Below are 12,588 nucleotides of genomic sequence, written 5' to 3' on the forward strand. Positions count from 1 at the left end.
GGTTCCACCTGAACTAGCTGCTTGGATTTTGACAGTCTTCTACAAATGTTTTCCAGTTGCACAACCTTGAGTCTATCCTGGGAGATCTAAGGGGGACCAGTTCTGATTTTTACCCGGATCAGGCTGGAGACGCTAGGCCACATGACAGCAACAAACCCCAAGGTTGCCTTGATGACAGCCTTCAAGGTAAGCAAAGATATCTATTTATCAGTCATCACATCACGTGATTGTCATCATCACATGGAGTATCTGAGTTTCTGTTTCTCAATCAAGTCTTTAAGGATAGTTGTAATTACTCATATGGAAGTAAGGGGAGTGAGTGACTATTAATATTTTGTTTACTTAGAGAGTCCAGGTTTGGGTCCAGGGCCTCAAGGGCACTTCCAGAGGACCTTGTCTATAGAGGGGAAGCCTCCTGGTGGACTTGGAGGAGCAGGAAGGCGCCCTATGCTTGTCAAGCAGGAGAATATGATGGGTAGCCCAGATGGCTACCCAGGAAATATGGGTGTGTTTTTAATATTTTTTTTGTTTGTTGCACATTGTAGGTCCTTGTTGGAATCTGCTAACGTATCTAATCAGGGCTTGACATTAACACCCGCCAACCCACACAGCCACTCCCACTAGTCACTGTAGCGGGTTGAATTTTTTCTACCGTGGCAATGCTGAGTTGTAAAGAGAGAGGTTCTGTGGCTTTGATAAAGAACGCTTTACTTCATAGAGCAGTAGCAAACACTGACCACTAGCTTTTACAACTGAGCGACTAGGCAAGTCATCAACCACAACATGACACTCAGGGTGTTGGAATAAATAAACCATCAGTTAGTGAACATTAACAAAATAAGTGGTGGATGAACATACGTCTTCTACTACTACTACCATTAGGGAATAATTAACATCTAACATCAACGATTATCAAGTCATTCTAAGCAACTATTAAAACAATGCCGCAACTATTGAAACAATGCCACTCGGCTTGCTGGATATTCCACCGTCAGCTTCCTCTAACACTACAATATTTAATTGTAGTGTAAAAAGGGCCACAAAGTCGTTTATTTTTTAATAAAATATGTTAATCTCTATAATGTAAGTGCTTTAAACATTTATTAATTTTGTATGCATTTGAATAATGTTTGAGAAGTTTAGTTCACATGATTGCGCAGTGGCACGTGTACCTCGAGAAGCAGAGTATTTGACGCAGTCAGAAGTCTGACGTTCGTGTGTTCCACGGGCAATTCTAGGTGCAGAGGTTTAGGGGTGCTGGGATTAATTTACCCCCAGAAAATGGCTACAAACGCCTGGGTGTGTCAAGTCAAGTTTAAACCCCTCCAATCGGGCAAGGAAAAATTCAAAACCCCATTTGGGGGGGGGGGGGGGGGAAGAAAACTTGAGAAGAGACTGCAAATGGGGGGGGGTGGGATCTTCCTTCCAGTATGACCAGGCTGCAATGGATGTCGAGAGGGCAACATTTATCAGGTTCTGCCTCAGGACCTGGTCCAGTCGGTTGGAGCAGAATCCTCCATGGCAACGACTCCGGGGGAAGTGGTACACCTCAGATCTTGTCCTAGTTGGTCAGTTCAGAACCCAAACAGCAACAGCCTCAGATTCGGTCAACTGTCACCTAACCCTCTCTCCAAGTAGGAGACGAGGGGGGAGGAGATAGGACTTGCGGCAGTAAAACAGGACTACAGTACTTTAACTAAATGCCAAAGAGTAGAAATAAGTCTTAAGTCACGATTTAAACATTTCTACTGAAGTAGCAGCTCTAATATCCGTGGGTAGGGCATTCCAGTGTACTGGAGCTCAAATTGAAAATGCTCGAAAGCCTGCAGACTTCTTTCCGGCTCTCGGAATAAACAAAAGATCAGCTTTTTGCGAGCGTAGGTTTCGTAACGGAACATATGGTTCAACTAAGTCGGTGAGATAAGAGGGTGCTAACTCATGTAATATTTTATAAGTAAGTAACAGGAACTTAAAATCGCATCTCAAGTAGACCGCGAGCAAATGCAAGTTGGCCAGAATGGGGGTAATATGATCGAACTTTCTCGTCCTCGTCAAAAGTCTTGCTGCAGCGTTTTGTACTAACTGCTAAGATCTACACCAAGAAAGTGCTGGGCATGTAATACCGATAGGCGTTTCGAGGCGATCTAGTAGTATATTGTGATCAACGGTATCAAAGGCAGCGCTGAGTTCGAGTAATAATACAACCCCAATTCCAATGAAGTTGGAACGTTGTGTTAAACATAAATAAAAACAGAATGCAATGATTTGGAAATCATGTTCAACCTATATGTAATTGAATACACTTTATTGTTTTTATCAAATAATCATTAACTTAGAATTTTATGGCTGCAACACGTTCCAAAAAAGCTGGGACAGGTGGCAAAAAAGACTGAGAAAGTTGAGGAATGCTCATCAAACACCTGTTTGGAACATCCCACAGGTGAACGGGCTAATTGGGAACAGGTGGGTGCCATGATTGGGTATAAAAGGAGCTTCCCCGAATTGCTCAGTCAGTCACAAGCAAAGATGGGGCGAGGTTCACCTCTTTGTGAACAAGTGCGTGAGAAAAAAGTCGAACAGTTTAAGGACAATGTTCCTCAATGTACAATTGCAAGGAATTTAGGGATTTCATCATATATGGTCCCTGATATCATTAAAAAGTTCAGAGAATCTGGAGAAATCACTGCATGTAAGCGGCAAGGCCGAAAACCAACATTGAATGCCCGTGACCTTCGATCCCTCAGGCGGCACTGCATCAAAAACCGACATCAATGTGTAAAGGATATCACCATATGGGCTCAGGAACCCTTCAGGAAACCAATGTCAGTAAATACAGTTCGGCTCTACATCCGTAAGTGCAACTTGAAACTCTACGATGCAAAGCAAAAGCCTTTTATCAACAACACCCAGAAACGCCGCCGGCTTCTCTGGGCCCGAGCTCATCTAAGATGGACTGATGCAAAGTGGAAAAGTGTTCTGTGGTGGGACAAGTCCACATTTCAAATTGTTTTTGGAAATTGTGGACGTCGTGTCCTCCGGGCCAAAGAGGAAAAGAACCATCCGGACTGTTATGGACGCAAAGTTCAAAAGCCAGCATCTGTGATGGTATGGGGCTGTGTTAGTGCCAATGGCATGGGTAACTTACACATCTGTGAAGGCACCATTAATGTTGAAAGGTACATACAGGTTTTGGAGAAACATATGCTGCCATCCAAGCAACGTCTTTTTCATGGACGCCCCTGCTTATTTCAACAAGACAATGCCAAACCACATTCTGCATGCGTTACAACAGCGTGGCTTCGTAGTACAAGAGTGTGGGTACTTGACTGGCCTGCCTGCATTCCAGACCTGTCTCCCATTGAAAATGCTTGGCGCATTATGGACCGTAAAATATGACAATGTAGACCCCGGACTGTTGAACAGCTGAAGCTGTACATCAAGCAAGAATGGGAAAGAATTCCACCAACAAAGCTTCAACAATTAGTGTCCTCAGTTCCCAAACATTTATTGAATGTTAAAAGAAAAGGTGATGTAACACAGTGGTAAACATGACCCTGTCCCAGCTTTTTTGGAACGTGTTGCAGCCATAAAATTCCAAGTTAATGATTATTTGCTAAAAACAATAAAGTTTATCAGTTTGAACATTAAATATATTGTCTTTGTTGTGTATTCAATTAAATATAGTTTGAACATGATTTGAAAATCATTGTATGCTGTTTTTATTTGTTTAACACAACGTCGCAACTTCATTGGAATTAAGGTTGTAGTACTGATGAGGTGCTGCAATCCATAGCTAGTAAAAAATCATTTGTCACTTTAACATGGGCCGTTTTAGTAGAGTGGTATGCTCTGAATCTGGACTGAAGAAGTTCAAATAGATTGCTAAAGGCCATGTGATGATTAGACTGTTGTACTACAATTTTTTCAAGAATTTGACAACGGCCTATAAAGACTCACAGGGTCGAGGTTGGGTCTTTTGAGTAAGAGTCGAATAACGGCTGTCTTGAAAACTGCAGGTACACCAGAGTAATCAATTTATAATATTTAAGATTGAAGGTCCTAAGATTAAAAACAGCTCTTTAACAAGTTTCCCAGGAAGAGAGTCGAACAAGCACATTGTTTGTTTTGCCGCACTAACAAGTTATGATTCTGTCAAGGGATACTACCTTGAAATGAGATAGGATAGCCGGATGGGTATCCGCAATGGTGCCCATATTAGTCTCAGTGATCAAAGAATTCAACCGAGCTTGAGGCACGGTGTTCTTAATCGCATTCATTTTTTTTTGTAAAAAATTGCATTAAATCATCAGCTGAAAAGGAGCTGTTCCAAGTAGGCTGCTTTTGTAACCCAAAACCCGAATTGCTTCTGTATCAAATAAGTATTTAGGGTTATTTATTAAGACAAATTATTTTGGAAAAAGAAATAGTTTAATCAGAAATGGGAGCTTGTTTGTATTTCAGTAAGCTATCCCCCCATGCCTGACGGAAGCCAAGTTTAGTTGCACGCCATTTGCGCTTAAGCTTCCGACAAGCTTTTTTTGGTTCTCTGGTTTCATCTGTGAACCAAGAAGTAAATTTCTTGGGACACGTTTTTTAGTCTTAATGGCGCTACGGTGTTGAGAGCATAACAGAGCCACATTAAAATAATTTGTGAGAATATTAGTCGGGCCCACATAAGAAGGAAACGAGGCAATTGCTGAGTGTAATAGCTCAGCAAGTGCAGTAGTAGTTGAAGAACTAATATTCTGCTATAGCTTTGGTTGTCGTCAGAACGATGGCAATGGGTCAAGACTTCAAATTTTATGAATGGTTGGACATAGCAATGGTATAGGGAAATACCATTACATTTGCGGTCGCATTGCCCCGGGTTAAAACCAAATCTAAAGTATTACCATCATTATGGGTCGATTCATGTATTAATTGCACGAAACCAAAATTAATTATTGTCTGAATAACTGCGCTAAGAGGTTTCAAGAGAGAATTCATATGAATACTCAAATCACCCATGATTAATATATTATCTGCGTGGGTCACCAAGGCTGCAATAAATTCTGAGAATTCCTCTAAAAAGCCAGCATAAGGGCCGGGGGCGCTAGATAACTGCAAGGTAGAACGGCAATGGTGTTGTAGATTGCATAACGAGAGCCTCAAATGTTTTAAAGTCGATGTTTGGGCTAGTGCTGAGGTTGAAAACGGATACAAAGATGCGGGCGACACCCCCTCCCTTCTTAATCGGTTGCACAACATGTGAACTCATAAAATTTGGGGGAGACGCCTCATTAAGTGGTAAAAATTAATTTGGTTTTAACCAAGTCTCGCAAAAAACAATCATATTAAGATTATGGTCTCTGATAAGATCATTGACTAGCAAAACCAAAAAGTGACCTAATTTTCACAAAACCGATGTTAATTAAAGTGGGCTCATCCGTGCTATTTGCCCCCAGAGTATTCATAGTAGAATATTAATAAGATGGCATCATCTAGAACCATCAATATATTTCAAGTTGCTGTGGTTGCGGCGAGAGATTAATACTGCAGGAATCTGGTAGTTATTTCTCGTCTTGTCAGATGTCAGATGTCATCTGAATTTCAAAATAAGTGTGTCAACCGGTAGTGCTGTGTTGGCTGCTTAAATGTTGCTGGCTTAAGTGTTTTGATAAATCTGCTTTGTAAAATGTACCTTTTTATCCCATGTTGTGTGCACTTGCCTATTGGTCCTTTTTTGTCCTTCTCTTTTAGAAAAAAACACCCACACATCCACACAACTGTGCAAACATTATGCACGAAGAGAGAAGTGTATTGAAGTGAAAAATCTGATGTAAAAGGAGGAAAACCCACACATTTGTCCAAGTGCATTTTTTGTGATCCCTTCTCTGAGCCGGCCTCAAGTGGTTGGCAACACACTCAGATGTGACGACAGCACACTTGTCCGGGACCACTGAGACAGGAGAATAACTTTACTACATTTCGTTTTCTCAAGTGCTTTGACCTGCTTTACCGAATGTGGAAATTGGTTGCGCATAACCCCTATTATCCAACAGTAAAACTGTGGCTAGGGAAAATGCTGAATGGCTAGTAAGTCTGGGAAACCACTAGCCACAGTGGCTGGTGAGCCAAAAAGTTAATGTCAAGCCCTGTATGTAATCTTCTGTAGCGTATATTGGTTTGGATAAAAATGTACGTAATTAATTTAGAAGAAAATAATAAGCCGGAAGCGACGCCTGCGTTACTTCCGGTTTAGTGTGATTCTAAGTTTTGGCGTTAAAATCTAATTATTTTATCTCGAAAAGGTGCACCACATCTCTTTTTAGATGTATAAAACGTCAGGACAAAGTGACGAAAAACCTCTGTCTCGTAATCAGAAGGTTGCTACAGGAATTAGATATGAGTTCTTGATAACCAGAGGTCTGTTGTCAAACCGAAACACACAAAAATGATACAGGTAGTGAATTTTTTATAGAAAATTTCATGAGATCTAACATGGGAATCTCCAGGGAAACAATGCAGGGAAAAGCATAACAAAGGACAGACAAACAAATTGGCAAAGGAGACTGACTTGTGATGTGACGGTGGAAATGAGCATGAGATGAAAATGCATATAGCTGGGGGTTCTTGTTCTCGTTAATTCAAACCCAAATATGCACTAATCTGTACTTTTAGTAGACCGCAGGTTGGACTTACATGCGTGGAACACAATTTAAGCAGTCTGGTCGATCTCCCGAATGTTTGGCCAGTCCGGTCCGCACAGGGAACAGGTGGATTTGGCGGGAAAGGAGGAAGAAAAACAAAAGAGCAGGAAAAAGAGTTCCCAGGCGGGGCGGCTGGAGCCCAGGTGCCGCTGTTCGTAAGGCGCTCGGAGCAGACGGGCGGCGCCTGCTTGCTTCCCAACGAAGCTTGCCCGTGAGCTGCCCAAGGCACCCAAAAGGGTAGCTCGGGAGCGCGCTGGCAGGATGCCCTGCGGCGGGGAAGGGTCCGATGTGTCCTCGCCACCTCGTGGTGAGAGATGGGGCTTCCTGGCTGAGCCAGTTTACGGCAAGTTGGTCAAACCAGCGCGCCCAACAAAGGGGGCTCCAGCCTTTATGCCCAGCCGAAAAGGGGTGGTCCCCCCCACCCTTCGGGTCCAAAGGGAAGATGGACTAATATTACTTTTCCAGCCTAGGATTATTTTGTGGTTTAAAACCAGTGGGATAAAATAGTAATTATTGTATTTAAAATAACGAGACAATTTTCCAGCTTTGCATTGTCACACGCACATCTTCTTTAATCCCTGTTATGAATGTTTAAATTGTATGTGGTTGTTGAGAACACTAATATTTGCAATGTGGCATTTGTGTTGTGTGGGGAGAAACATCTCATCCGGTTGACAAGCAGATTTGACATCAGACATTCAAATTTGCAGAAATACATTCACTAGTGACACTGTTGTGATGGTAACACTGGGGGCCTAATGCAAAGTTCTTAAAATATCATATCCAGTGAAGATTGTGATTAATTCCTCTGGAATTGTAGTACCTTTCCACCGCCTGTGGGTGTCAGTAGTGCTCCAATCATTGTCCCAGACAGAAGGAACATATGTCTTAACAAATTGTATTTCAAAGGATAAATGGTCTTTTGAACTTTATCTTGGCATGGGGATGAGCGGATTTTCAAGCTTTTTGCGTCAGTATCTTGAGCCCTGCACACCCAGGGGGTCTCCTGATGACTGGGAGCGCAGGTTTCTGAAGTAAATGCTAATTAACTTAAGGTCCGGGGTGAGGAGTCAGGATTCCTCGCCTCCGCTTTGATGAGCTCCTTTGGACTGGCTGGCAATTCATTTAGCGTCCGTGTGAGATAAACCAGGCATCCTTTTGGTTGCCTGTCACAGCGAGGGAGCGGAGGCAGCGATGCAGCTTAGTCCGGGGTTGGGGGTCACGGTATCATCGGTGAGGGCATGTCCGTTACACGACAATGTTAAATGAATTCCATGTCATACCAGACATAATCGTGACTGATTCTTGTGTACATATTCACTATTACCAGGACCAATGAATAGGGCTATAGTTGCCCAGAGGTCTCCCATGGGGGGGTCTGGAGACTGGGGTATTTCCCGCTCCAGTACCAGTCCAGTGGGTTCATCTGTTCATTCTTCCATGATGCGTCCCAACATGGAGTTCAACGGCAGCAAGGGAATGATTACAGGCCCCATGGTGAGCCGCTCTAACAGTAACCCAGGGTCCAGGTCGATGTTGCAGCAGCAGCTCATGGATATGGGTATGTTGCTGTATTCACGTTGGCCTGTCAATTATATATTAACCATTCTTGTTTAAGTGTGAAATAACTTTGCATTGTCTTGTGGTTAAGGTGGCTCCACTGACATGGTGATGAGTGTGAGCTCCTTCAGCCAGCAGGGCCAACCCAACCCCTCATGGCCGGACGCTCTAATGGGCATGGAAGGCAACAGGTGACTGCAGCCCACCTCATTGAATTTTTTCCTAAGAGGCAAAAAAACTTCATCCATGTGTGCATTCGTCACAGACGCCAGTTTGCAAACACCTTAGATGAACTTCTGGCACCACCCACTACCAGCGAGGGTCAGAGCGACGAGCGGGCGCTCCTAGACCAGCTGGATTCCCTTTTGAACAACACAGATGGCACCGCTCTTGAGGAGATAGACAGGGCTCTTGGCATCCCAGACCTTGTCAGCCAGGTAGTTTGTGGGAATAGAACAAAACCGTCTCTGAGTTCCAGAAAGCCATTTAGGAGTAATAGTAAATTACAAAACAGCCGTCTTGTCATGATTCCTAACTGTGATTAATTTAAGTCACTTCACTCTTCACTCTAAGTTTTCTGTCTGTTCATTTTAATGAAGTGAGATAAATGAGCCCAGAGAGATTCAACTCTGCTGCATTAGCAAACAGAAAATTCATCAATAAGACAGAGAATATTTGGTCAGGTTGCTGTCTCTCCCTTCAGACCCAGGGAGCAGAGCAACCACTGGAGCCTTTGACTGGACAAGAACCTTCCTTGGTACTGGACCAGAAACCTCTTTATGGACAAGGCTATCCCGGACCCCCTACCATCGCCATCCAGACTGGCTATGCCGGGAATCCTATGCAGGGACAGCCTCAGCAAGGGGGATTTGGGCCCATGCTGTCTCAAATAGGCCAAAGTAATAGTTTCCCTGGCATGGGGGGCATGGGTCACCCTCGTACCAACATGATAAGGCCCAGGATGATGAGTGCTAACAAACCCATGAGACTCCAGTTGCAACAAAGGCTGCAGGGTCAGCAGGTATGTATCAAATCGTAACAAGCATTTTATATGTAAATTGTTAAGTTAGTAAGTTGTTAAATATTAAAAATTGCATGCATGCCATTGATGAAGAAAGTATCATATTTAAGTTTGGTTCCATTTTACATTTAAATGGAAACTGGATGTTAATGTTTTTATGAACCTCTTACAAGGCTTTTATTAATTGTAAAAAGACTGTTATGAGCATCCTTAAAGAGTAACCTTAATATCTGCATAAGATCATTATGTATTATTATTGTACAGTATTATTAATACAATCCAAAACCTTTTTCCTTGTTCAGTTCATGAATCAGACGCGGCAGTCCATGGGGATGAAGATGGAGAACCCTGGAGGCAACCCTGGCATGAGGCCAGCTATGCAGGTGGGCATGACAACAGTAAACTTTACTTGTCCATCCGTCCATACATCCATATTCTCCTCCGCTTGTCCTCATCAGGGTGGCGGGTGAGCTGGAGCCTATCCCAACTGATGTTGGGTAAAAGGCGCAGTGTAACCTGGACTGGTCGCCAATCAATGGGAGGGTGCAAGGCCTTGTTCAAACTGCCAGCCCCAAATCCAATTTTTGTCATATCCAGCTTGTCAGGCCATTTAGGCAAACAGATATTCACACTGAGACTCACATTCACATTTGTTGAACATTTATCTAGAACTTCTTATTTTTGGATGAGACAACTCATGCAAAGCATGGGAAACATACAAACTCTACACAGGAGAGCCTGAATACAGATTTCAACCCGGAACGTCTAGACAGCGAGTCAGACGCGCTAACCACAAACTGCAGTGCTTCCTCCTTGCAGTATACTTCATATGAACATCTTGCCACATAACAGACCTCCTCAAATGCTCTAAATATTGTTCTCCCAGCAGGGTTTCTTGAATGCTCAGATGATGGCTCAGCGCAGCAGGGAAATGGTGACCATGCAGATGAGAAGGCAGCGCATGATGATGCTGATGCAGCAGCAACAGGCAGCTGCGGGTGGATTCAGCCCCCCGCCAAACGTCACAGCTCCTGGCGGCATGGACAATAGTGTAGGAGGGCCAAACATGGGTCAGCCCGGTCCACAGCAGTTTAACTACGGAGGGAATTATGGTGAGTTCACTGGTGCAGATCAGCAGAAGAATGCTACTCCCTGGTGGTGAGTCTCTGAACTATGAAAGGTTGAGAGAAGCGTGAACCAAGACGCACTCGCAATATGTGAATAGACCATATAAAAAAACTTCTTCGTATATAATTTTACCCTTCCCACATGCTTTAAACATGTAAAGTTACTCAAACACATTGTAAACACATTTGAACACAAAAACTAATTGCAAGCATAAAATTTATTTTTTTAAATGTGGTAAACCCCCACATATGCGTGGTTCTGCATTTGCGACTTCGTCCATTAGTAATATTCTTAGGAACCTATACTTGGTCAAATTACTAACTATAAGCCTTAAAGTCCCCTAAGGTGTGAACGACCTCGCCCAGACCCTTATCACCCACTACTCTCACTTCGATCGCCCATCGGTCCTTGGCAGCTCTCTGGACACCCCCACGCCCCCTGACATTATCCCAATGGTCTCCAATGACCTCCTCCCCATTCACCTCCGCTCTGTCAATCCACGAGCAGGATGTACACCTAATTATGGCTATGTCAACCTCTGAAACTGGACTGTCCCGGTGTCTCCGCTCCGCCTGTTGAGCGCAGAGCGCACACACACACACACGCAATACACAGTAAACAATTTTAAAGAATATATATTGTACAGGAAGTCCTCGATTTACGAACGAGTTCCGTTCCTACACTGGCGACGTAACACGATTTTCCGCGTAAGTCGGATTTCACCGTTAAAGTCAAAATTTACGGCGAAATACTTCTGTTACGGGTATTGTCCCACGTGATCGTGACAGCAAGCTCAGTGTGTGTGGGCGTGTGCGTCGATGTGTGAGTGAGACGGGACTGTGCAGGCGTCGTCCGGCGGGACTGCGAAGGAGGAAGGAGTGCGCGCCGGTGCGAGTGTGTACAGTGGCAAGTGTAGTGACGGCGACCGGGGAAGAGTAGCGATTAGCGGAGGACCCGTTGACGTTGAATGTGCAGAGGAGCTAATAAAGCCATTAAAGCAGCAAATCGGTGCTTCGTGCCTTTATTGTTGCCGCAACCCAGCTCAGCTGTGCAACGAGAGAAGGGAGTTAACCCCTACGTCGACCACGGTCAGGTAACCGTAGCAGGAAAGGTTAACACTTCGTATAAAGAAACTAAAATACATTAAAATATAAAAATAAGATGCTGTACTTACCATTACTGCTGAGAGTGTGGAAAAAAGGAGGGCAAAAAAGGCAAAGATACTCCTGCCGCACAAACACAGGCAAGCACTATGCCCTATGCACTAGCTAAGCAGAAACACTATGGTGCTGGGACAAAATGGCGGACGAGGCACGGGCGTCGTAAAGTCGAAATGTCGTAGGTCGGGTGCGTCGTAACTCGAGGACTTCCTGTATACAGTGAATTGGTTGTCACGCTGTCTGGAGACGTCTCCCTAGTCTGGTCCCGGAGTCTCCGCTGCTGATCAGTCTCTGCAGTCTTGGCAATATCTGTGCCAGTGAGATAGGCCTTTTACAGACGTGTGGCCCTGACGTCTGTAGTCATGCCCCACTTCAAATCAATCTCCTCCCCCCTCCTAGAGACTACAGACTCAACAGGGCTGTAGAAGACACAGTCATCCTGGTCCTCCGCTCCATTCTGTAGCATCACCAGGATCTTGCTTGTGGATTCAGCTCTGCCTTAAACACCCTCGTCCCAGCTCTATTCCAGGGCAAGCTCTACCAGCTCAAGGTGCCCAACGCCCTCTGCAGGTGGATCAGACTTCCTGACAGCCTGTACGGCTGGAAAAGACACTCTTAGCATCAGCACTGGATCCCCTCAGGGCTGTGTATATTCCCCCTGGCTCTTTTCCCTGTATATCAACTGCTGCTCCTCTTAGCCATCAATCCGTAAAAATTATCAAGTTTCCGGATGACACTACCCTCATCGGGCTTATCTCGGACGACAATGAGTCTGCCTACAGGTGCGAGGTGGGCCGGCTGGTGTCCTGGTGCAACAGCAACAACCTAGAGCTTAGCACCCAGAAAGGAGAAGATTGAGAACTTCAGAAAAGTCACAGCCCCACAGTGCCCCCTCACCCTCACAGACTCCCCCATCTCAATCATGTACTCCTTCGCTTCCTGGGAACCACCATCACCTGGGACGTCAAGTGGGATCTCACCAACGGCTCCCACTGTCTTTCAACAGATATGTTTTAATGGCTATGTCAGT

General features: G+C 44.4%; 1 protein-coding gene across 7 annotated transcripts in view; it reads left to right on the forward strand.

Moving 5' to 3' along the window:
- The window catches only part of LOC133487863 (nuclear receptor coactivator 3-like), an 85,566-nt gene that overhangs the window by 71,407 nt on the left and 1,571 nt on the right, over window positions 1-12,588 (forward strand). For 5 of the 7 annotated variants that reach the window (XM_061795096.1, XM_061795079.1, XM_061795089.1 and 2 more), the window contains 8 exons: window positions 57-186; window positions 347-505; window positions 8,020-8,250; window positions 8,341-8,440; window positions 8,515-8,686; window positions 8,953-9,270; window positions 9,573-9,653; window positions 10,157-10,382. In XM_061795096.1, coding sequence (XP_061651080.1) covers window positions 57-186; window positions 347-505; window positions 8,020-8,250; window positions 8,341-8,440; window positions 8,515-8,686; window positions 8,953-9,270; window positions 9,573-9,653; window positions 10,157-10,382 — 1,417 coding nt within the window. The other 2 variants (XM_061795130.1, XM_061795121.1) reach the window with 2 other exon arrangements.

The sequence above is a fragment of the Phyllopteryx taeniolatus genome, chromosome 1 (genome assembly GCF_024500385.1).
Source record: "Phyllopteryx taeniolatus isolate TA_2022b chromosome 1, UOR_Ptae_1.2, whole genome shotgun sequence".
NCBI classification, from domain to species: domain Eukaryota; kingdom Metazoa; phylum Chordata; class Actinopteri; order Syngnathiformes; family Syngnathidae; genus Phyllopteryx; species Phyllopteryx taeniolatus.